The sequence below is a fragment of the Plecotus auritus genome (assembly GCF_963455305.1).
Source record: "Plecotus auritus genome assembly, chromosome: 1".
Lineage (NCBI taxonomy): Eukaryota > Metazoa > Chordata > Mammalia > Chiroptera > Vespertilionidae > Plecotus > Plecotus auritus.
In genome coordinates, this window is record NC_137770.1 from 36,535,092 (window position 1) to 36,561,733 (window position 26,642).

Here is a 26,642-nt window from a genome sequence, read left to right on the forward strand (position 1 = left end):
TTGTTTATGAACACTGCTACAATGCTTCTTCCCTTACAAAACATTTATGTAGTAAATATTTAATATTAAAATCACTTACTTATGACTTGGTGCAGTTATTTTATTATAATTAAGTTGAAAATGTAAACAGCTTAATTTAATAGGTAACTAGTATTTGAACACATTTTGATTCTGAAAACCCACTGTTAAACACAAATATTTTCTATTTTAACCCTGTTCAATAAATTTCAAATGATTCATACAGCATTTTCATAATATATTCATGAAAAACTTGCTACCAGCTAAAGCATTACATTGTCAGATGTAACTACATAATTCACATCTGCTTAATACAATTTTATTACTTTTATCTAACTTTCTACATTTTCTGTTGTTAAGATTCAGGCTGTAATCAACTGACATTTACAAAGATAACCTGTGTAATGGAGGTGTGGAGTCCCTTGCAAATACTGTTAGTAGGAATGTAAATCGGTAGTCTTTTTGGAGTTCAATTTGGCAACAATTATCAATTAGGTATCTGTGCGCGCGCGCGCGCGCGCGCGCACACACACACACACACACACACACACACACACACACACAATTTGACAGGCAAATTAATGTGCTCACATAAGTGAGCCAAGATATGCACAAAAAGGTCAACCCAGCATTGTTTGAAATAGTGAACCCACCTATACAGAAGAGGTACTAGGCCTTGAGACTGCTCTTAGGGAAGGCTTGCTTGCAAGGTTGGCCTTTGACTAGTGTCTGGGAACTTGGCTGGTGAACGGTTCCCTGCATTGACAAAAGCTTTCCTCAAGGACCCAAACCTGGAAGGCCCTAGAAGCCACAATGGAACTGATGCACTTCAACATAAAACCCAGGCCACTCAACTGAGACTCAACTGGTTTTAAAATAAACTTTCCTTATTGTTTAAGCCATTTTGAAATAGCTTAATGCTTACAGTCAAAAGTACTCCTCTGGATTTCCGTTTCTGTTGGCTTATGTGAAACTAGAGGCCCAGTGCACGAATTTGTGCACGGTTGGGTTCCAGCCGGGCGGCCCCAATCAGGGCCAATCAGGCCGGGCCAGCAGGGGGGAGGGGCCGTGGGTGGTTGGCTGGCAGGCCCTGCCCCTGATTGGGGGGGGAAGGGGGGCGACCAGGGGTGGGGCCAGCCAGAGGGAGGGGCCATGGGTAGTTGGCTTGCGAGCCCTGCCCCCTGGTCAAATTCCTGGTTGAAATCCGGTCAAACTCCCAGTTGAGAGGAAATTTGCATATTGGCCTTTTATTATATAGGATGAAAACTATAGGCCAGAGTCTGTTTTTGTATCTCCAGATGTACCACTTACTAACTTCGTGAATGTGGGGAAGGCATCCTGAGGTACTTTCTTCATTGTTCATATGAAATGATACCTTGTATTTTATTAGCAATGTTATGAAAAAATAGAGGGCTACTCACTGTTAGCTGTACAAGGTTTGTAAACTTTAATGATCAGCAAGTTTAATCAAATAACTTGGTATATAAGTGGCCAATAATGGCTCCATATCTCCAAGTGCCCTAACCCTAGAATATTTAAATCTCAGAAGCTCTGCCCAATGTCCACATAATGAAAACTGCCCCATCCATTACTGGAAACATCTTAAGTCAGTCATGGGAAATAATTTTGTTTAGTACCTAGCATGATGACTAGATTCTAATAAATCAAAGTCTTATTTGGGCTAGTGTTAGCATTTTGATTTTAAAAGATTACAGATATCACACACTGTCACTCACTACACACTCGTAGAAATCCTGAATATACAATGCTGAAAAAATGCATGAATAGAATCAACTGTAAGACAGGCTCTGCCCTAACCAGTTTGGCTCAGTGGATAGAGCGTCAGCCTGTGGACTGAAGGGTCCCAGGTTCGATTCCAGTCAAGGGCATGTATCTTGGTTGCGGGCACATCCCCAGTAGGGGGTGTGCAGGAGGCAGCTGATCGATGTTACTCTCTCATCGATGTTTCTAACTCTCTCTCCCTCTCCCTTCCTATCTGTAAAAATCAATAAAATATATTTTTTAAAAAATGGTTTAAAAAAAAAAGACAGGCTTAGCACACATGATGTGGAAGTGATCTGCTACTGGCAGCAACTTAACATGGCTCAAGCAATCTCCATTTAAATGTCTCAAATGAGAAATTAACAGGGAGGCACATTCAGGAAGCTATAGAATATTTTTCTAAGTACCAACTATTCTGTACCACAGACAAATTATAAAATTTGCATTACCACTCTTAAAGTTTTTATCAGAAATAATCAATATTTAAATGTACTTAATGTATTTACTAATCCTATATAATAAAAAGGTAATATGCAAATTGACCCTCACGCCCTCACACAAGATGGCCGCCCCCATGTGGTCAAAGATGGCTTCCACAAGATGGCCGGCAGGGGAGCGTAGTTGTGGGCAATCAGGCTGGCAGGGGAGGGCAGTTGGGGGGGGGACCTGGCCTGCAGGGGAGGCCAGTTGGGGGTGACCGGGCCGGCAGGGGAGCAGTTAGGCATCGATCAGGCTGGCAGGGGAGTGGTTAGAGGGTGATCAGGCTGGCAGGCAGAAGCGATTGGGGGTAATCAGGCAGGCAGGCAGGCGAGCGGTTGGGAGCCAGCAGTCCCAGCTTGTGAGACAGATGTCTGACTGCTGGTTAGGCCCGATCCCACCGGCAGTCGGACATCTCCCAAGGGGTCCCAGATTGGGAAGGGTGCAGGCTGGGGCCTCTAGTCATGTTATAATATGTATGTATATATAGAGAGAGAGTGAGAGAGAGAGCAAGATATATACATATATCTACACATATATAAACAGAATGTATACATACATAAATGTTAGGCCAAAGGGAGCTTTAAAACAAGCACCAAAAAATATTTAATTGATCACAGAAGTAGAAACTGAGCTTCCTAAGATATCAATCACATAAGTTACTGACCACATAAGTTTCATATATTAAAAACTAAAGCAAATAAGGCAAAAACTTTATTGCACTTAACCATACAATATACAAAATAAATCCATTACTAGAGTGCAGATACAAAACAATTAGCCATTTACATGCAATTAACATTAATAATTCAAGAAAAAAAGATTTTAAGTATAATAATATTACCAAAGTTGTACTAACATAGTATAATAACATAAAAGCTGTAGGAAATATTAAAAATCTGCAAATAATAGGATTACTCTACTATATTATAAATCAAAATTTTCTCTCTACTTACACAGATTTCATAAAAGAATATGTTGAAAATAAATTTGAGTAAGTTCTTACTCTAAGTATTTGTATTTTGATTCTAGAACTATATTAAAGTATTGTCATTTCAAAGATATCACATACATTTCCCAGAAGGATTGGTTTTAATAGTGGCAGTCTTCCTATTAAATACACAAAATGTAAGTCTCCTGTTGGAAAGCTCAAAATTAAACTACACCAGCCTCTTTGTTCTGGGTTTTCTTTTCCTCTTGAGTGACGCGACCTCTAAAAATATAAAATTAAGAAGTCTGTCAGGTCTAAAAAAATAATAACAACATACATTGAAACTACATAGATGTTTAATTGGTATTAAATAAGAATGCCATCACAGCAAAACTCCAACAAGAAATCTTAAACCTGACATATACATGATTTTTTTCCCTCAAAATGATATTGTAGTTGAAAACTTACTAATGTAGACTCTAGTCATCCTAAATCCTACTTAACAATAAGCTACTCTGAAGATGTTTCATATGGGTATGCCCTCCCTATAATTAGTATGGATCCAGTGTGCCAATCTGAAAGGTATTCAGGCCAGTGCTAAGAGAGATAAAGAGCCTAAGATTTCAGTTTCACTTCACTTAAACCTGAAAATGTAACCCAGGATACTAGTGCCATACATCTTTTTGGCTACCATAGCAGACACGAGATCCAACACAAAAATATGTGTCCATCTAGAAATAGCTGTAAACCTCACAGTTACTGGTAATTAAAAACAAAACAATAGAAGATACAAAAACATAAAAAATGAAAAGAAATATTCCCCTCCAGTGCAAAACAAAAGGGGAATAATAGGAAAAAGAATAAGGAAAGACAAAGAAAAGATTAAGAGAAAGGAAAGAGATTGCTAGAAGAGGGCAGCAGTCAGGACAGAGTGCAGCAGGCCACGTGAACAAACTGTCCGGAGTAGAGCAGGTCACAGTTCTGGAAGAGACTTCGTTAAAAAGATGAAATTGCCGTGGCCTATGTGGCTCAATTGGTTGGGTATTTGTCCCATGCACAGAAAGGTTGGTAGCTCGATTCCTGGTCAGGGCACATACCCTGGTTGTGGGCTCGATCCCCAATAGGGGGTGAGCAGGAGGCAGCTGATCAATGGTTTGCTGTCACATCGATGTTTCTCTCTCTCCCTCTCTCTAAAAATCAATTTTAAAATCTTTAAAAAAAAAAAAGATAAAACTGATAAAATGCCTAATGTGTTTGAGTATATCAAAAGGAGATTTATACAATCGAAGAATGGTCTAGGGGTAAATCAGTGATAAGCACATGAAAAAAAAAATCAGGCAAAAAGGTTATTAACTCTCTAGGGAAAATAATAAACACATAGATTAAGAAAAAATTATAAGATTGAAGATGGCGACCGGCAGGAAGGTAGAAAGGGCGACAGTGTGAGTGAGGGAAACATAAAGGAGAGTGTAGATGTGTGTGGTGTGTGTATATGAGCTAGGGAAAGTTTGATTCTGCAGGTCCTCCAAGGGGCTGCCAAACCAGATATGGGGAATAAAAAAGTTACACAGTACAGAGAGTCCCAAGCAGGATCAATCCCAAAAGACCCACACCAAGACACGTCATAATTTCAATGCAAATATTAACGACAAAGAGAGAATCTTAAAGGCGGCAAGAGACAGGGTTACCTACAAAGGATCCCCCATAAGATTATCAAATGATTTCTAAACAGAAACACATCAAGATAGAAAGGAATGGAAGGAGGTATACAAAGTGTTGCAAAGCAAAGGACTGAATCCAAGAGTACTCTATCCAGCAAGACTATCAATCAAAATTGAAGGGAAAATCAGGAGTTTCGCAGACAAAAAAAGGCTAAGGGAGTTTATCACCACCAAGCCAGCAATGCAAGAAATGCTAAAGGGAATACTGTAAAAAGAAGAAATAAAAGGTAAGAAGGAACACAGACACAAAAATAGGTATGACTACAAACAAGTACCTTTCAGTAATAACTTTAAATGTAAACGGACTAAATGCTCCAATCAAAAGACATCGAGTGGCTGAATGGATAAAAAAACACGACCCATATATATGCTGTCCACAAGAGACCCACCTCAGAACAAGGGACTCACACAGAATGAAAGTGAAGGGATGGAAAAATATCTTTCAGGCAAATGGAAATGAAAAAAAACTGGGGTAGCAAAACTTATATCTGACAAAATACACCTCAAAGTGAAGGCCATAACAAGAGATAAGGAAGGCCACTTCATAATACTAAAGGGATCAATAAAACAACAGGATATAACCCTGATAAACATATATGCACCCAACAAAGGAGCACCCAAATACATAACAAAACTCCTGGAAGAAATCAAGAGAGAGATAGACAACAATACAATCATAGTAGGGGACTTTAATACACCACTGACATCACTGGGTAAATCCTCTAGACAAAAAATCAGCAAAGACACAGCAATCCTAAATGACTCACTAGATCAGATGGACTTAACTGACATCTTCAGAACATTGCATCCCAAAGCCACAGAATATACGTTCTTCTCAAGTGCACATGGGACATTTTCAAAAATAGACCACATAATGGGTCACAAGCCAAGTCTCCCCAAATTCAAGAAGATTGAAATCATACCAAAGCATGTTCTCACACCACAATGCCATAAAATTAGAAATAAACTACAATAAAAACAATAAATAAATATCAAACACTTAGAAGCTGAATAGCATGCTATTAAATAATGACTGGGTTACCAATGATCAAAGAAGAAATTAAAAGCATCCTGGAAACTAATGATAACAAAAACACAACAATCCAAAATCTATGGGACACAATAAAAGCAGTCCTGAGAGGGAAGTTTATAGCTCTACAGGCCTAACTCAAAAAGCAAGAAAAAATGGAAGTAAATCATCTAAGTCTACAACTCAAAGAATTAGAAAGAGAGCAACAAGAAAAGCCCAGAGTGAGCAGAAGGAAGGAGATAATAAAGTTCAGAGCGAAAATAAATGACATAGAGACGAAAAAAAAAAAAAAAAAAAAAAAAAAAGATCAATGAAACCAAGAGCTGGTTCTTTGAAAGGATAAACAAGATTGATGAACCTCTAGCCAGGCTCACCAAGAAGCAAAAAGAGAGGACCCAAATAAAGAAAATCAGAAATGAGAGAGACGAAATAACAACAGACCCCACAGAAATACAAAGGATCGTTTAAAAATACTATGAACAACTCTACTCCAACAAACTAGACAACCTGGAGGAAATGGACATATTCCTAGAAAAATACAACCTTCCAAAACTCAATCAGGAAGATTGTAAAATCTCAATAGGCCAATAACTATGGAAGAAATTGAAGCAGTCATCAAAAAGCTCTCAGCAAACAAAAGCCCGGGGTCAGATGGCTTCACAGGGGAGTTTTACCAAACATTCAAGGAAGAACTAAAACTTGTCCTCCTCAGTCTATTCCAAAAAATTCAAGAGGAAGGAATGCTTCCAAGCTCATTCTATGAAGCCAGCATCATCCTAATACCAAAACCAGATAAAGACAACACAATGGCCAAAACCGGTTTGGCTCAGTGGATAGAGCATCGGCCTGCGGACTGAAAGGTCCCAGGTTCGATTCCGGTCAAGGGCACGTAACTTGGTTGCGGGCACATCCCCAGTAGGAGGTGTGCAAGAGGCAGCTGATCGATGTTTCTCTCTCATTGATGTTTCTAACTCTCTATCCCTCTTCCTTCCTCTCTGTAAAAAATCAATAAAATATATTAAAAAAAAAAAAAGACAACACAATGAAAGAGAATTATAGGCCAATATCCCTCATGAACATAGATGCCAAAATCCTCAACCAAATTCTAGCAAATAGGATCCAGCAGTTCATCAGAAAGATCATACACCATGACCAAGTAGGATTTATCCCAGGGATGCAAGGATGGTACAATATCCACAAATCAATAAATGTGATACATCACATAAACAAATTGAGAGATAAAAATCACATAATCATTTCAATTGACGCAGAAAAAGCATTTGACAAAATCTAACAATCTTCTTGATAAAAACTCTTCAATCTTCTTGATAAAAACTTATCAATCTTCTTGATAAAAACTCTCAGCAAGGTGGGAATAGAAGGATCATACCTCAGTATAATAAAAGCCATATATGACAAACCCACAGCCAGCATCACACTCAATGGACAAAAACTAAAACCATTTCCCCTAAGAACAGGAACAAGACAGGGATGCCCACTCTCACCACTACTATTCGACATAGTACTGGAAGTACTAGCCATTGTGATCAGACAAGAAGAAGAAGAAATAAAAGGCATCCAAATTGGAAAAGAAGAAGTAAAACTGTCCTTAATTGCAGATTGCATGATATTGTACATAGAAAACCCTAAAGACTCCATCAAAAAATTATAAGACTTAATAAATGAATTTGACAATGTAGCAGGATACAAAATTAATGCCAACAAATCTATGGCATTTCTATACACCAACAGTGAACTTACAGAAAGAGAGACTAAAAAAGCAATCCCATTTACCATCACACTAAAAAAATTAAGATACCTAGGAATAAACTTAACTAAGGAGCTAAAACACCTATACATGAAAAACTACAGGACACTGAAAAAAGAGATGGAGGAAGACATAAACAGATGGAAGAACATACCATATTCATGGATTGGTAGAATCAACATCATCAAAATGTCCATACTACCTAAAGCAATCTACAGATTCAATGCAATCCCCATTAAAATACCAACGGCATATTTCACAGACCTAGAAAGAACTTTCCAAAAATTCATCTGGAATAAAAAAAAAAAGACCCCGAATAGCTGCAGCAATCCTGAGAAAGTAGAACAAAGTAGGTGGGATCTCAATACCAGATATCAAGCTGTATTACAAAGCCACTGTTCTTAAAACTGCCTGGTACTGGCACAAGAACAGACATATAGATCAATGGAATAGAATAGAGAATCCAGAAATCGACCCAAACCATTATGCCCAATTAATATTTGACAAAGGAGGCATGAACATAAAATGGAATCAAGACAGTCTCTTCAACAAATGGTGTTGGGAAAATTGGACAGATACATGCAAAAAAATGAAACTAGACCACCAACTTACACCATACACAAAAACAAACTCAAAATAGATAAAGGACTTAAACATAAGACGGCAAATCATAAAAATACTAGAATCCACAGGCAGCAAAATCTCAGACATATGCCGAAGGAACTTTTTCACCAATACCACTCCTAGGGCAATGGAAACTAAAGAGAAAATAAACAAATGGGATTACATCAAAATAAAAAGCTTTTGCACAGCAAAAGAAACCATCAACAAAACAACAAGAAAGCCCACTGCATGGGAGAACATATTTGCCAATGTCATCACCAATAAAGGTTCAATCTCCAACATTTACAGGGAATTCATACAACTCAACAAAAGGAAGATAAACAATCCAATCAAAAAATGGGCAAAGGACCTAAATAGACACTTTTCGAAGGAGGCCAGAAGGAAGGCTAAGAGACATATGAAAACATGCTCAAAGTCACTAGTCATCAGAGAGATGCAAATCAAAACAACAATGCGATACCATCTCACACCTGTCAGAATGGCTATCATCAACAAATCAACAAACCACAAGTGTTGGCGAGGATGCAGAGAAAAAGGAACCCTCGTGCAATGCTGGTGGGAATGCAGACTGGTGCAGCCACTGTGGAGAACAGTATGGAGTTTCCTCAAAAAACTAAAATTGGAACTCCCATTTGACCCAGTGATCCCACTTCTAGGAATATATCCCAAGAAACTAGAAACACCAATCAGAAAGGATATATGCACCCCTATGTTCATAGCAGCACAATATACCATAGCTAAGATTTGGAAACAGCCTAAGTGCCCATCAGCAGATGAGTGGATTAAAAAACTGTGGTACATCTACACAATGGAATACTATGCTGCAGTAAAAAAGGAGTTCTTACCATTTGCAACAGCATGGATGGAACTGGAGAGCATTATACTAAGTGAAATAAGCCAGTCAGAGAAAGATAAATACCACATGATCTCACTCATTTGTGGAATACAATGAACAACATAAACTGATGAACAGGGACAGATCCAGAGACAGAGAAGCATCGATCAGACTGCCAAACCTCAGAGGGAAGATAGGGGAGGGTGGGGGAAAGGAGGAGAGATCAACCAAAGGATCTGTATGCATGAATATAAGGCTAACCAATGGACACGAACACCAGGGGGGTGAGGGAATGAGTGGGGGGGGGGGGGGTTGGGAGTTAATGGAGGGATGAAGACACATATGTAATACCTTAATCAATAAAGAAATTTAAAAAAAAGAAAAAATTATAGTCTATTCCATGGCCCTACTGCCAATAATGTCTTGTAAATGTTGAATACCAATACAACTAAAATAATAAATATATTGGGAGGGTAATACAACATTACAATGCCAAAGCATCCATGTGTTTGGGGTGAGAGTTGAAGAATATGAGAGAATTAAATCCTCGCCTTCCTCAGTGGGAAGCCAATAGATAATCCACAGAATTGAAATATGAAGAAATGGCAATATAAACATGTTATTTAGAGACACAAAGGTAATTAGTAATAGTGTTAAAAGTGGTTGTCTCTGGGGATTAATAAATGGGAGTCAGAGTTAGAAGACTGGTTTCTTATGAGTACTATAAAATTATTTGAACTGTAAAATAAATTATGTGCATATGTAATAATCATTAATGAAAACCAAATTTTTAACAATAACAAGCTGATAGATTTTCAAACAGGACTTGTTAGCTGGCCTTAAGGTATGTGGTTGATTAACAGTTTACACACAGTAAAAGCCCGCAAGCAAGACTGGAGAGAAGCTAAGATCTGAAATTCACAAGATTGTAAAGGACAGTTTTATGCTGACATAAGCAAACCACAGAAATGCTCAGATTTCTGAGGGAACAAATAATACCTTTTAATTGTCTATTCTTTGTCTTCCATAAGCTTCTATAGCACCCTGCTTCTCTTTACCATAGTGTACTGACTTATTTTCCTCCCACACTAAACTTTAAGGTCCTTGGGGACAAAGACTGATATAAACCATTCAACAAATATTTACTTAGGTCCACTATGGGCCAGTCACTGTGCTCAGATACACTCAGATCTACAATCACAGTGATTAAAATAATATGGTCCTTAAATTATTATAGTATATATACTATAAGAATTTAGCTAAGTACTTGAAAAACAAGAGGCACCCAATAAATGCTTGCTGAATAAATACATAGCCCAAATGAAAAAAGTCATTGACCAGCTGGTGTGGCTCAGTGGTTGAGTTTCAACCTATGAACCAGGAGGTCACAGTTCAATTCCCAGTCAGGGCATATGCCCAGGTTGCAGGCTCAATCCCAAGTGTGGGGAATGCAGGACGCAGCTGATCAATGATTCTCTCTTATCATTGATGTTTCTCTCTTTCCCTCTCCATTCTTCTCTGAGATCAATTCAAAACAAAAAATCTTAAAGAAACTTAAAAAAAGAAAGTCATTAGGCATTATCCTATATGGATTACCAATTACTACTCTTAAGTGTTTTCATTAACAGTATGATTAATACTAAAATTCTCCTATGTGCCAAAGATAAAAACAAGAATACAGAATCATCATAATCTTCAAGGGTTCTAAACCTTAATGCTCTGAGCATAGCTTTCTTTCCCAGTTTGACAAAACCACATCTGTACCTGTTTCACTCTGACTTCCGTTCTCCTCATCATCCTCTGTAATTACAGGCATACTCAGACTCAAACACCTATCTTCCTTATGTACATTCTGTTTGTCATCTGAAAATAAACAAAAAATGGTTTTATATCAAAAAGAATGTTAATTTTTAAGAAAAAGTATTTATACAAGTAATGTCACTATTATAAAAAAAATAGATGTTTAAACTAAAAACTAAAACTGTAATGGTAAACAGAAATATGCATGTTAAAATATGTATCTTTAAGTATTAATACATTTGTATCTATCTATGCTTTGAAACAGTCTCTAATTCTTCCATTAAAGAAAATGGAGGAAAGGGGAAGAAACAAAATTAGCCAAATACAGATATCTTATTTAATCCTTTTCATACACAGCACAGTATGTTATCTGTTGCTATCAGGGGATAATCACATGTGTTACTTTGACTATATTAATTAATCACAAATGTAATTTTAAAGTTAATAGCCTTGTTTTTGAATGAAGACACACTTCCTTTTATCACCACATATGCTCTACAAGACATATTTCTCTAGTTATAATTTGCCATTGACTTTGCATTTTCCAAAACTTTGGAGGTTTTCTACATCAACCTTCTGTTGTCTGAAGAAATTTATTCAAATTTATCAGATACCATTGTCAGATCAAGTCTCATTTAGCGCATAACACCCATGTCCCAAGAGCAACCCCCTCCCAAGAGTCACTATTTATTCCTTACTAGAGGCCCGATGCACGAAAATTCGTGCAAGAGTAGGCCTTCCTTCCCCTGGCTGCCAGCACCGGCTTCCCTCTGGCACCTGGGACCCCAGCTGGCTTTGCCCAGGCCACCTGCAGGCACCTGGGACCCCAACTGGCTTCACCTGGGCCAACCACAGGCACCCGAGACCCGGGTTGGCTTTGCCCAGGCCACCCACAGGCACCTGGGACCCAGCTGGCTTCAACTGGGCCGACCGCAGGCACCCGAGACCCTGGCTGGCTTCGCCTGGGCCCCAGCTTCGTCAGAAAGGACATCCAAATGATGTCCAAAGACGTCTGGTCTAATTAGCATATTACCCTTTTATTAGTATAGATGCTTCCTCATTCTTCTCTGTAACAATTCTACTGCCTGACATATTGTATATTTATTTGTTTCTTTACAGTCTGCCTCTCCCACTAGGATGTAAGCCTCATGAAGATAGGTTTTGGTTTAAGTTGATGTACTCCAGCACTTAGAAGAGTGCCTGGCATATAGTAGAGCTTCAATAAGTATTTGTTAAATGATTACATATGATTCAACTATTTTATAATACAATATTTCATACAGGAATAATAGCCTAGGTCAATGGTCGGCAAACTGCGGCTCGTGAGCCACATGTGGCTCACAAGCCACAGTTTGCTGCTCTGTTGACTAATGCGCTTGCCGACCACTGGGATAGGGGCTTAATCACAAGGAACAACAACAGCCTGTAATTATTGGAATCGAGAGTCTAGGTCAGTGGTCAGCAAACTCATTAGTCAACAGAGTGGCAAACCACGGCTCGTGAGCCGCATGTGGCTCACATGCCGTAGTTTGCTGACCACTGGCCTATGTGGTCGTCATGCCCTCACGTTGTCACAAGATGGCTGTTACAAATTGGCTGTAACAAGATGGCTGCACACACAGCAGAGGCAGGGCCCAGCGGCCGCTCTGCACAGTGAGGCCTGGGGGTCCCGTGGCTCCGCACGGCATGGAGGAGGCCGGTCCCGGTGTCTTCGCCGCCTCACACAGAGGAGGCGGGTCTCGGTGGAGGAGGTGGGTCGCAGCAGGGGAAGTTGTGGGCGATCAGGCTGGCAGGGGAGGGCAATTGGGTGCGATCAGGCTGGCAGGGGAGCAGTTAGGCATCAATCAGGTTGGCAGGAGAGCGGTTAAGGGGCGATCAGGCAGACAGGCAGGCGAGCGGTTAAGATCCAGCGGTCCCGAATTGTGAAAGGGATGTCCGACTGCCGGTTTAAGCCTGAGGCCAGCAGGGGATCGGGCCTAAACTGGCAGTCAGACATCCCTCTCACAATCTGGGACCGCTGGATCTTAACTGCTCGCCTGTCTGCCTGCCTGACTGCCCCTAAATGCTTCTGCCTGCCAGCCTGATTGCCCCCTAACTGCTCCCCTGCCAGCCTGATTGACGCCTCAATGTTCCCCTGCCGGCCTGATCACCCTCTGCGGGATTGGGCCTAAACTGGCAGTCGGACATCCCCTGAGGGGTCCCAGATTGGAAAGGGTGCAGGCCAGGCTGAGGGACACCCCCCCATGCACAAATTTCGTGCACCAGGCCTCTAGTATCCTATATAATAAAAGCCTAATATGCTAAGTGTCCGGTCATCCAGTCAGCCATTCAACCAATCCAAGTGTAATCTATACATATAAAATCCTAATATGCAAATAGACCAAATGGCAGAACCACCAAACAACCGAAAAACCAGTCGCTATGACACGCGCTGACCACCAGGGGCACGCACAGAACGTGGTGGGCATTGGCCGCGCCGGGATGGTGGAGCAGGTGAGTGGGGGTGCCAAACCAAAGTGGGGCTCCGGTCTCTGTCATCAGGGCAAGCCTCTGGTGGTTACTGAAAATTATTTGCTCCCGTGTGCCACGGTCCTGCTGGGCGCTCGCACCTGCTGCCGCTGCTGGCACCAGAGCCAACACTTGCACCTGCTGCCAACACCGGCCCTGCTTGCACCCGCAACCAGCGCCAGAGCTACCGCTTGCACCTGTTGCCAGCGCCTGGTGTTAATCCTGATCACTCAGCACCATCAGCAGGTGTGAGCAGCGGCTGCTGGTCCTAATTGCCCCTGCGGGCTTCTCCACCTCCCCCTGCTCCTGAAGGCCAATTGGGGCCAGCAGCCACCTCTCACACCTGCTGCTTGCGATGGCCCTAACTGCTCTGCGCCATCATCGGGTGTGAGCAGGGCTGGCACTGTCAGCACATGGGAGCGGCAGCAGGGGGAGCGGGGCTGCCAGCAGACAGGGGATTGGGGGCCACAGTGGGAGGGGCTAGGCAGGGGCGCAGAGGATGGGCCAAGACCCGCCCCTGTGCCCACTGCAGCCTCGCAGCCCACAGTTCCTTTCAAGGTGCACGAATTTGTGCACTGGGCCCCTAGTATGCTAATGATATGCTAATGCAGCTCAACCACTCACTATGGCATGCACTGACCACGAGGGGGCAGTCGACTGATCAACCGGTCGCTATGACATGCACTGACCACCAGGAGGCAGATGCTCCAACCAGTAGGTTAGCTTGCTGCTGGGGTCCAACTGAGCGAGGCAGGTCAGGCATGCTCTGGAGCCCTCCCATGGTCCCTCCCCGGCTGGCCAACCTCCCGTGTCCCTCCCCAGCCCCGAACGTGCACTGGTGGGGTCCCTTGGCCTGGACTGCACCCTCTTGCAATCCAGGCTGAGGGACCCCCCCCACCCCGAGTGCACAAATTTCATGCACCAGGCCTCTAGTATGTAAATAAGTTCCTGTTAGCACAGAAGGCAAGACATTAAGTGAAAATGAGTTTAAGCCTTCTGCTCTGAACAACATATACTGAGATCTTAATGGGGTACAGATTTTATGGAATGAAGAGATTGCTCTAAGATGGAGTTGATTAAACTGTAGCAGTAAGTTTCCATTTTGAACACAATTCAAACTTAATATCAATTTCTATTGAGTCATTAAAATAGAATTTTACCCTTACTTGCAAGTCCTACATATTAACTACCATAATTTTTACATGATTTTTAAGACGATAATCTTTTAGAAAATCTCTTTCCATTTCTAATCATATTTTTTACACTTAGAACCTATAAATTTTTCAATTGTTAACAAAATTATAGTTTGCTCTACCTAAAATTATTAATATTGTTCTTCACAATCGTTTAGTCATGTCCATCCATATCAATTATTAATGACTTTTTAATCCACATTTACAACCTAACAGAATCTATCCAACAATGATAAAGGATTTCTGAGTTCAAAACTGAGAAACAAACTAGACGTCACATGATGACTGACTGCAATTTAGAGATCTAGTACTTTTACATTAAATGAATGTTTAAAAAATAAAAAGCAATATTCTCTAAAAGTTCTTTTTTTTAATATATTTTATTGATTTTTTACAGAGAGGAAGGAAGAGGGATAGATAGTCAGAAACATCGATGAGAGAGAAACATCGATCAGCTGCCTCCTGCACACTTCCTACTGGGGATGTGCCCACAACCAAGTTATATTCCCTTGACCAGAATCGAACCTGGGACCCTTCAGTCCGCAGGCTGACGCTCTATCCACTGAGCCAAACCGGTTTTGGCGATATTCTAAAACTTCTTAAAAAAAAAAGAGCCCTAACCGTTTGGCTCAGTGGATAGAGCGTCGGCCTGCGGACTGGAAGGTTCCAGGTTCGATTCCGGTCAAGGGCATGTACCTTGGCTGCGGGCACATCCCCAGTAGGAGGTGTGCAAGAGGCAGCTGATCGATGTTTCTCTCTCATCGATGTTTCTAACTCTCTGTTCCTCTCCCTTCCTCTCTGTAAAGAATCAATAAAATATATAAAAAAAAAAAAACAAAAAACACCAGGCTTCACTCACACACACACACATACACACACACACACACACACACACACCTTCCAATAATGCAGTCAGGAACCAAGAAGTGAGCACACAAAACTTCAGGATATTTATCTCAAAGCCCACATCTGTAATAATAAAAGTATAATATGCTAATTAGACTGGACGTCCTTCTGGGTGACCTTCTGGATGATGCCAGGGCTGCAAGGGAAACCCAGGTCCCGGGTGCCTGCCGGCAGCCAGAGGGAAGCCCGGGGCCTGGGTGACAGAGAGAAGTCGGTGCCAGCAGCTGGGAGAAGGAAGACTTATTCTTGCACAAATTTCATGCATCAGGCCTCTAGTCCATATATATCAAAACCTAAGCAACCAAATGACTGGTTGCTATGATTGCACTGACCACCAGGGGGCAGACACTTAACACAGGAGCTGCCCCCTGGTGGTCAGTGCGTTCCCACAGCCACCCTCCCATGGTCCCCCCAACTCCCAGCAGGCTAACCTCCCACGGTCCCACCCCCTCCCACCACCCAGCCAGCTGGCCAACCTCCTGCGGTCCCTCCCCACCGCCGGCCAACCTCCCGCAGTCCGTCCCCCTAGCAAGCCATCCCCTCCATCAGCCCCAATCACTGGCCAGGCTGAGGGACCCCACCTGTGCACAATTTCGTGCACCACACCTCTGTTATTAAATAAAGCACATGAGCCCTGGCAAGTGTTTTTCAATGGTTAGAGTGTCAGACCTTGTACCGAAGGGCCGCAAGTTTGATTTCCAATCAAGGGCATGTACCTGGGTTGCAGATTCAATCCCCATACCCAGTTGGGGCAGGTGCAGGAGAAACATCTCACATTGATGTTTCTCTATCTTTCTTTTCCTCTCACTCTCTCCCTCCCTCCCTTCCACTCTCTCTGAAAAGCAACAGGAAAAATATCCTCTGGTGAAGATTAACCAAAAAATAAAATAAAATAAAGTACATGAACTTCAGTCACAGGTATGTTCCTCAGCCTTTATCCAGAACCTAATTACATTTATTTTGCAGAAAACTAAAAAGAATGGACAGTTTCTTAAACCATTACAATTAAGAAGTAGCAAAAGAACAAAAAAAATTGCTACCAGCCTGCACACTGAGAACAGAGAGAAGACACCCACCACAAGAGTGTGACAGAAAAACTGTATTTAAAGAATAGGACACAGAGCTGACACAGAACTGCAGCATAAAGCCATGAGTTTAAAGATAAAATGCCCCCACTTGATAGGATCATTGTATTATAAAACCCAGTAAAATAATATGCTCATGATGCTAACCCTGAGTCATAGAGAAAATTAAATTATGTTCAGGATACATTTTAAAAAATAGGAGAATAAGAAAAAATAATTTTAGTATTTTTCTAATTATAAAAATGATAAATGCACATTACAGAAAACAAGAAACATATAGCAAAGAATATGTTTTAGAAAGATATCAACCAGAATAATTAAACTTTTAAGAAGTAAATTTTGACATTTAAATCATTAATCTCAATTATCCATAAAACTAATTCCCCAAAGGATGTCAGATAGATACATAGTTTTACTATGCTCAAAGCACACCGTGTGGGATGCAATTAAAAATAATAGACTATTGCTCAATCTCAAAACTAATGATTACTAGACATGCAACTCAAATACAACTTAGTTAAGTGCATGTCTAATTTGAGCTCCAGATCCACATTTGCAATTATCTGAGAGACAGCAAGGATAGCCATTAAAGATTCAGGCTTGGATTCAGGCAGACTGCCATTCATTCAAGCCTCAGGTCTATTTAGTAGCTAGGTGACTTAGACATGTGAAAGAAGTTGGGCAGATGATAAGGTTACATAAGATCCTCTTCATCATCTTATCATCATTACTATTACTAATGTCCTTCCAGAAATGTGCATGTTCAATTCTAAGAATGGTGAGCAAGTACAGCCAAAGCTTAAGTAAAACAAACCTAGTAAATCCAATCAATATACCAAGCACCTATTTGTGTGCTAGAGAGCTATTGTAGGAATTGAGCTTGAAAAGGCAGATTGGTATATATCCATCCACCCCTCCCCGCAAAATAAAAACTTCATCCTATGATTCTTATTTCTGTTAAAGGCACCAATATTCCCTCAGCTGTTGAAGCATTAAACATCCTTGTCTAATCCCTCTCCATCACTCTCTATATCTGGTTACCTACAGATATACATTGGCTGTCATATCTGTTAATCTGCTCATCTAATTCCTACAACCACCTGGTCAGATACTCATTACTCCAATACAGCCTTTTACTTAGTGTTCCTATTTTTAGTTTGTTCCCACCTACCTACCATGCTACTCCCAGTAGTAGTTAGGAATGTGTTTTATATTAGTCATTAAATATTTAATGTTTCTAGTGCTCCTTTTTTACCCTGAGACTGCTAATCAAACCCCAATTTCATGTATGATGATTACATATGTTATCTGTATAATTTTTAAAATTTAAACTATTAAAATACATAGTCATTTCTTTAAGAAACAAATACCAAAGGTAATTTCATAGATACACTATTTCAAAAGAAAAACAGGTATAGCTTAATTAGTGCAGCCCAGAGGGAAATACGATTTACAGAATGTTATTGCTTATACCTTATTCTACACATTTGTTTCACACACAAGAACTAAGAATACAGTATGATCTGGAAAGTTCTAGACTGATTCTATAACTGTCTAGCTATATCATTTTTAGGAAATTATATTATAAATCTACTAGAGGCCCGGTGCACAAAATTCATGCATGGGGGCAGGTGGGTGGGGGGTCCCTAAGCCTGGCCTGCACCCTCTCCAATCCGGGATCCCTCAGGGGATGTCCAACTGCCTGTTTAGGCCCCATCCCACAGGGACCTAACCACTGGCTCCTAACTGCTAGCCTGCCTGATTGCCCCTAACCACTCTACCTGCCTGCCTGATCACCCCCTAACTGGTCCCCTGCCACCCTGGTCACCCCCTAAGTGCCCCCCTGTTGGCCTGGCGGCCCTCTAACTGCTCCCCTGTCGGCCTGCCTGATCGCACCTAACCACTCTACCTGCATGCCTGATTGCTCCTAACCACCTCTACCTGCCTGCCTGATCACCCCTAACCACCTCTACCTGCCTGCCTGATCGCCCCTAACTGCCCCCTTGCCGGTCTGGTCACCTCCTAACTGCCCCCCTGCCAGACTGGTCACTCCCTAATTGCCCCCCTGCCATCCTGGCCACCCACTAACTGCCCCCCTGCCAGCCTGGCTGCCCCCTGTCTGGAAGGAAGTTGGATGTCCAGAAGATGTCTAATTAGCATATTACCCTTTTATTAGTATAGATATGGTCCAAAATTTCATCATCTATGAAATAATGGATTTTATGACTCTCCTAGGGTCTCTTTCAACAGTAAGATTCTAAGAATCTAAGATAATTAATTTATTTTTAATGTTAAATCTCATAAGGTTCTCAGTCAAGCAAGTATTTAATCCTTTTTAATAATAAAAAATCAGTGAGGGGAGATTATAAATAAAATCCATTCTCCCATGTAGAATCTCAAAAACACTTTAAAAAGTTACCTCTTTTGTTAGAAGACATCTTCCTTCCTGGGGAATTCAATGTTTCTTTGTTTCTTTTTTCCCTGGTTGCTTTGATTGGTCCTTGACCAGAGGCAGAATCAGAGTCAGAAGAGTCAAGTTTGACTTGGCGATGCCGTCTTGACTTGGAAGCCTTAAGAGTAAGAAATCCAATTAACCATAATGAATTACAAAATGAATACAGCTGATAAAGACAAAATACACAAAAACGAGGAAAGATTTACAACAATATTTGTTATAAGTAGTTTACCATTACACTGGCTTGCTTGATACTTATCACATGTAAATACTCTTTTATCTTTACAACTAGAGGCCTGGTGCACAAAATTCGTGCACTCAGGAGTAGGGGGGTCCCTCAGCCCAGCCTGCGCCCAGTCTGGGAGCCCCCTGGGGGTTCGGGCCTAAGCTGGCAGTCAAGACATCCCTCTGGCAGCCCAGGAGCCCTCAGGGGATGTCCAACTGATGGCTTAGGCCCGCTGCCAAGGAGGTGGGAGAGGCTTCCACCACCACTGCTGTGCTCACAAGCCATCAGCCTGGCTTGTGGCTGAGCAGAGCTCCCCCTGTGGGAGTGCACTGAACACCAGGGGGCAGCTCCTGCTTTGAGTGTCTGCACCCTGGTGGTCAGTGAGCATCATAGCGACCAGTCGTTCCCGGTCATTCCACCTTTAGAGTCAATTTGCATATTACCCTTTTATTATATAGGATAGGAAAAGTTCCTACAGTTGTCATCACCATCTACTCAAACTGGGTAAAGATGTAGTTGTAGTTGCATGGTTGGGAAAGGGAGGCATAAAGGACAAGTACTATGTTTTACTGTCTGATAACCTATTCTCTTTTCTTCTAATATTTTATTTTTCTTAATTTCCACCATGTGCATTGAGTGGAACTATTTTATGCCTGGCTCCAGGTCTGGCCATGTGGCCATGATCTAGTAAAATATGAATTTTGCAACCCAGTGGTCACTGGGATTTTGTTCAGGGGTGGGCATATGATCTCTATCATAACTCACACAACTCAATTTTAGAATTCTGTTGAACTGTTAGCAAATAAATTCTCCCTTTCCTGAATCGGGGATATGCAAGGCTGGAGCAGTCATGAATTGCACTTGAAGACAGTGAAGGCTACATCAAAGGTGAGAAACGGAGGGACAGTCCACGGACATTTTATTTAAACCAGTCAATGCTTAAGCAGAGTACTGACTAACCGAAAAAGAAATATTGAGATTAAAATGCTGTATCTCCACATGACCACTCTTAAAAATGATCCAAGAATCTTCAAACATTTGAAAAAGCCAGCAAAATAGGAACTCCAAGAGAAAAGGAGGAAACTTCAAAAAAAACTATAATTAACATCCACAGAGACAAGATAATGCATCCAAAAAAAAAAAAAAGAATACTTTCAAGTAGAAAAATATTCAAAGAAAAAAAAATCAGTAATGAAAGAAGTCAACAGAAATAAAATAATTCAATGTAATGTTCAGAAGACAAAGTTTAAGAAATCTCTCTGAAAAGAGAGATTAAAAACGGAAAAAAAAGTTCAAGAAAAGAAAAAGCAAAAATGCAGCAAAGAACTCTATCAAAGAAACAATACAAAAAAATTCCTCCAAACTGAAGGCTATTAAATCAAAGGATGCCCACCCATGAGAGCCAAGGACAGAGGGAAAATTACCTACAGCAAGTTACATCATCATGAACTTTCACATCTCCAGGGATTAAGAGAAAATCCTAAAACTTTCAAAGAACAAGAAAACAAAAGCTGGAAGACAATTAAGAACAACGGCATTGCCCTAGCCAGTTTTACTCAGTGCATAGAGCATCGACCAATGGGCTGAAGGGTCCTGGGTTCAATTCCAGTCAAGGGCACAGACCTCAGTTGCAGGCTCACCCCTGGCCCTTGGTCAGGGTGAGTGCAGAAGGCAATCCATCGATGTGTTTCTCTCATATCCATGATCCTCTGTCTCACCCCTCCCTTCCACTCTTTCTAAAAATCAATGGAGCCCTAATGGGTTTGGCTCAGTGGATAGAGCGTCAGCCTGCAGACTCAAGGGTCCCAGGTTCGATTCCGGTCAAAAGCACATATCTTGGTTGTGGGCACATCCCCAGTAGGGAGTGTGCAGGAGGCAGCTGACTGATGTTTCTCTCTCATCAGTGTTTCTAACTCTCTCTCCCTCTCCCTTCCTCTCTGTAAAAAATCAATAAAATATATTAAAAATAAATAAATTAAAAGAAATCAATGGAAAAATATCCTCAGGTGAGGATTAAAAAAAAAAAAAAGAACAATGGCATCAAAATTCCAGGTAAATACCAGAAGTAATTAAAAGAGAAAAAGTTTTAAAAAATAAATGAAAAGAGCCTCAGCCAATTTGGTTCAGTGGATAGAATGCCAGCCCATGGACTGAAGGGTCCTGGGTTCATTTCCGGTCAAGGGCACATGACAGGGTTGCAGGCTTGATCCTCAGCAAGAACCATGCAGGAGGTAGCCGATCAATGATTCTCTGTCATCATTGATATTTCTATCTCTCTCTCCCTGTTCCTTCTTCTCTGTAACCAATAAAAATATATATTAAAAAAATGGTATCTTTAAAAATAATAATAAAAATAAATAAAACAGAAAAAGTTGAAGACAGTTGACTCTTGAGATTAGGAATACAGGGGTGGGAAGTGGGGAGCAGGAAATGTTTGGGTTATACAAACTATACAGTATTATCAGCCTTTTAAAACTATGTACATGTATTACTCAGATGAAAAATAAAAATGTAATTAAAAAAGCATCAAGTCGAGAGGACCTGACCTGCTGACCGCTGACCTGAGGCTGTGGGCCCAGGGAAGAGGAGGGTCTATTATTTTACACAGCTGCCTAACAGAAACAGAAGACCAGAGGCAGGCTTGACACCTGTAGGCTATCTGAATGTAGCCTCCCATGATTCAGATGAATTGTGTTGTGCCTCTACCAAGCTTGCATCACTTGGAAACAGAACTGCCAGCCTGGAGGAATAAAAACTAGAATCATGAGAGACAGAACTACATAACCAGACACCCGGAGAAGAGAGACCATGGGGAGACAAAGACACAGTCCGCATATGAAAGAAAAGCAGGCATCACCAGAAAAGGAAGTAAACGAAATGGAGGCACTCAACCTGTCAGAGAAAGAATTCAGAGAAATGGTCATAAGGTGGATGAAAAGAATGGAAGACAAATTCAATAATATGTGTAAGAACCAAGAAGAAATGAAAAATGACATTGCTGCTATAAAGAACTCAATAGAAAGGATCAACAGTAGACTAGAAGAAGCAGAGGACCACATCAGTAAGCTAGAAAACACGGTAGGAAAAAATACCCAAGCAGAGAAGCTTCTAGAAAAAAAATTAAAAAGCAGGAGGACAGCCTAAGGGAACTTTGGGACAACATGAAACAAAACAACATCCGCATAATAGGGGTTCCAAAAGGAAAGGAAACTGAGCAAGGAATAGAAAACCTGTTTGAAGAAATAATGACAGAAAACTTCCCTGATATAGGGAAGAAAAAACCCACAAAAATCCAAGAAGCTCACAGAGTCCCAAGCAAAATGAACCCAAAAAGACCGACGCCAAGGCACATTATAATTAAGTTGACAAACACCAATGACAAAGTAAGAATCTTAAAAGCGGCCAGAGACAGAAAGTCACCTACAAAGGATCCCCCGTCAGACTAGCGAAAGATTTCTCAACAGAAACACATCAGGCCAGAAGGGAATTGAATGAAATATACAAAGTCATGCAAAGAAAGGGTCTGGGTCCAAGAATACTATACCCAGCAAGGCTATCAATCAAAATTGAGGTTGAAATCAGGAGCTTCACAGACAAAAAAGGACTAAGGGAGTTTATTACCACCAAACCAGCAATGCAAGAAATGCTAAAGGGTCTGCTGTAAAAAGAAGAAATAGGAAGCTAAGATGGAACACAGGGGTAAAGAATAAAAATGGCGACAAACAAGTGCCTAACAATAATAACTTTAAATGTAAATGGAATAAATGCCCCAATCAAAAGACATAGGATAGCTGAGTGGATAAGAAAACATGACCCATATATCTGCTGTCTACAGGAAACCCACCTCAGAAAAAAAGATGCACACAGACTGAGGGTGAAGGGATGGGAAAAAGGTTTTTCAGGCAAATGGAGATGGAAAAAAAGCTGGGGTAGCAATACTTATCTAACAAATTAGATCTCAAAGTGAAGGACATAACAAGAGATAAGGAAGGCCAATTCATAATACTAAAGGGGATAATCCAACAAGAAGAAATAGCTCTGGTAAACATATACGCACCCAATACAGGAGCACCCAAATACATAAAAAAAACTTCTGGAGGATATCAAGGGAGAGATTGACAGCAATACAATCATAGTAGGGACTTTAATACCCCACTATCACCATTGGACAAATCCTCTAAACAAAAACATCAGCAAAGAAACACAAATCCTAAATGACTCACTAAATCAGATGGAATTAACTGACATCTTCAGAACATTTCACCCCAAAGCCACAGAATATACATTCTTCTCAAGTGCACATGGGTCATTTTCAAAGATAGACCATATATTGGGTCACAGGCAAAGTCCCTTCAAATTCAAGAAGGTAGAAATCATAACAAGCATCTTCTCAGATCACAATGGCATAAAACTGGAAATCAAGTACAATAAAAAGAATCCAAAAAAAATCACACACATGGAGACTAAATACCATGCTATTAAACAATGACTGGGTTACCAGAAAGATCAAAGAAGAAATAAAAAACATCATGGCAACAAACGACAATGAAAACACAACAATCCAAAATCTATGGGACACAGCGAAAGCAGTCTTGAGAGGGAAGTTCATAGCTATACAAGCCTTCTGTAAAAAACAAGAAACAATGGTAATAAATTACCTAACCCTACAACTCAAAGAGTTAGAAAGAGAACAACAAAAAAAACAAGTGTAAGCAGAAGGAAGGAAATAATAAAGATCAGAGCACAGATAAACGACATAGAGACCACAAAAACAATACAAAAGATCAACAAAACCAAGAGTTGGTTCTTTGAAAGGATAAACAAGATTGATGAACCTCTAGCCAGGCTCACCAAGAAGCAAAGAGAGAGGACCCAAATAAACAAAATCAGAAATGAAAGAGGAGAAATAACAACAGACCCCACCAAAATACAAAGGATTGTTAAAAAATACTATGAGCAACTCTATTCCAACAAACTGGACAACCTGGAGGAAATGGACATATTCTTAGGAAAATACAATCTTCCAAAACTCAATCAGGAAGAATCTAAAAATCTCAATAGGCCAATAACTATGGAAGAAATTGAAGCAGTCATCAAAAAACATCCAGCAAACAAAAGCCCGGGGCCAGATGGCTTCACAGGGGAGTTTTACCAAAGATTCAAGGAAGAGCTAAAACCTATCCTCCTCAGACTATTCCAAAAAATTCAAGAGGAAGGAACACTTCCAAGCTCATTCTATGAAGCCAGCATCACCCTAATACCAAAACCAGATAAAGACAACACAATGAAAGAGAATTACAGGCCAATATCCTTCATGAACATAGATGCCAAAATCCTCAACAAAATTCTAGCAAATCGGATCCAGCAGTACATCAGAAAGATCATACACCATGACCAAGTAGGATTTATCCCAGGGATGCAAGGATGGTACAATATCCACAAATCAATAAACGTGATACATCACATAAACAAATTGAGAGATAAAAACCACACAGTCATATCAATTGATGCTGAAAAAGCATTTGACAAAATCCAACACTCTTTCTTGATTAAAAACTCTCAGAAAGGTGGGAATAGAAGGATCATACCTCAGTATAATAAAAGCCATATATGACAAACCCACAGCCAACATCATACTCAATGGGCAAAAACTAAAACCATTTCCCCTAAGAACAGGAACAAGACAGGAATGCCCACTCTCACCACCACTCCTGTTTGACATAGTACTGGAAGTATTAGCCATTGTGATTAGACAAGAAGAAGAAATAAAAGGCATCCAAATTGGAAAACAAGAAGTAAAGCTGTCCTTATTCACAGATGACATGATATTGTACATAAAAAACCCGAAAGACTTCATCAAAAAACTATTAGACTTAATAAATGAATTCGGCAATGTAGCAGGATACAAAATTAATGCCAATAAATCTATGGCATTTCTTTACACCAATAGTGAACTTACAGAAAGAGAGACTAAAAAAGCAATCCCATTTACCATCGAACCAAAAAAATTAATTTACCTAGGAATAAACTTAACTAAGGAGCTAAAAGACCTATATGTGGAAAACTACAGGACACTGAAAAAAGAGATGGAGGAAGACATAAACAGATGGAAGAACATACCATGTTCATGGATTGGCAGAATCAACATCATCAAAATGTCCATACTACCTAAAGCAATCTATAGATTCAATGCAATCCCCATTAAAATACCAATGACATATTTCACAGACCTAGAAAGAACTCTCCAAAAATTCATCTGGAATAAAAGAAGACCCCGAATAGCTGCAGCAATCCTGAGAAAGAAGAATAGAGTAGGTGGGATCTCAATACCAGATTTCAAACTGTATTACAAAGCCACTATTCTCAAAACAGCCTGTTACTGGCACAAGAACATCTAGATATGTAGGCCAATGGAATAGAATAGAGAATCCAGAAATCGACCCAAACCACTATACCCAATTAATATTTGACAAAGGAGGCATGAACATACAATGGAATCAAGACAGTCTCTTCAACAAATGGTGTTGGGAAAATTGGACAGATACATGCAAAAAAATGAAACTATACCACCAACTTACACCATACACAAAAACAAACTCAAAATGGATAAAGGACTTAAACATAAGACGGCAAATCATAAAAATACTAGAGAATTCCACAGGCAGCAAAATCTCAGACATATGCCGAAGGAACTTCTTCACTGATACTGCTCCTAGGGCAATGGAAACTAAAGAGAAAATAAACAAATAGGACTACATCAAAATAAAAAGCTTTTGCACAGCAAAAGAAACCATCAACAAAACAACAAGAAAGCCCACTGTATAGGAGAACATATTTGCCAATGTTATCACTGATAAAGGTTTAATCTCCCAACATTTACAGGGAACTCATACAACTTAATAAAAGGAAGATACTTTTTGAAAGAAGACAGAAGGAAGACCAAGAGACATATGAAAACATGCTCAAAGTCACTAATCATCTGAGAGATACAAATCAAAACAACAATGCGGTACCATCTCACATCTGTCAGAATGGCAATCATCACAAATCAATAAATAACAAGTGCTGGTGAGGATGAGGAGAAAAAGGAACCCTCGTGCAATGCTGGTGGGAATGCAGACTGGTGCAGCCACTGTGGAGAACAGTATGGCGTTTCCTCCAAAAACTAAAATTGGAACTCCCATTTGACCCAGTAATCCCACTTCTAGGAATATATCCCAAGAAACTAGAAACGCCAATCAGAAAGGATATATGCACCCCTATGTTCATAGCAGCACAATTCA

At 40.5% G+C, this 26,642-nt stretch overlaps 1 protein-coding gene across 4 annotated transcripts in view; it reads right to left on the reverse strand.

Annotated features, from left to right (window-relative positions):
* Positions 1 to 2,844: 2,844 nt before the first annotated feature.
* Positions 2,845 to 26,642, reverse strand: part of SNAPC1 (small nuclear RNA activating complex polypeptide 1) — a 34,892-nt gene continuing 11,094 nt past the window's right edge. For all 4 annotated transcript variants that reach the window (XR_013960211.1, XR_013960212.1, XM_080661862.1 and 1 more), the window contains 3 exons: positions 19,098 to 19,248; positions 10,951 to 11,049; positions 2,845 to 3,490 (listed from right to left, as the gene is read on the reverse strand). Coding sequence is in view for 2 of the 4 variants with exons in the window: in XM_080661862.1 (XP_080517988.1) it covers positions 3,438 to 3,490; positions 10,951 to 11,049; positions 19,098 to 19,248 (303 nt within the window). In the remaining 2 variants the exon portion in view is untranslated. The remainder of the gene's footprint in view (positions 3,491 to 10,950; positions 11,050 to 19,097; positions 19,249 to 26,642) is intronic.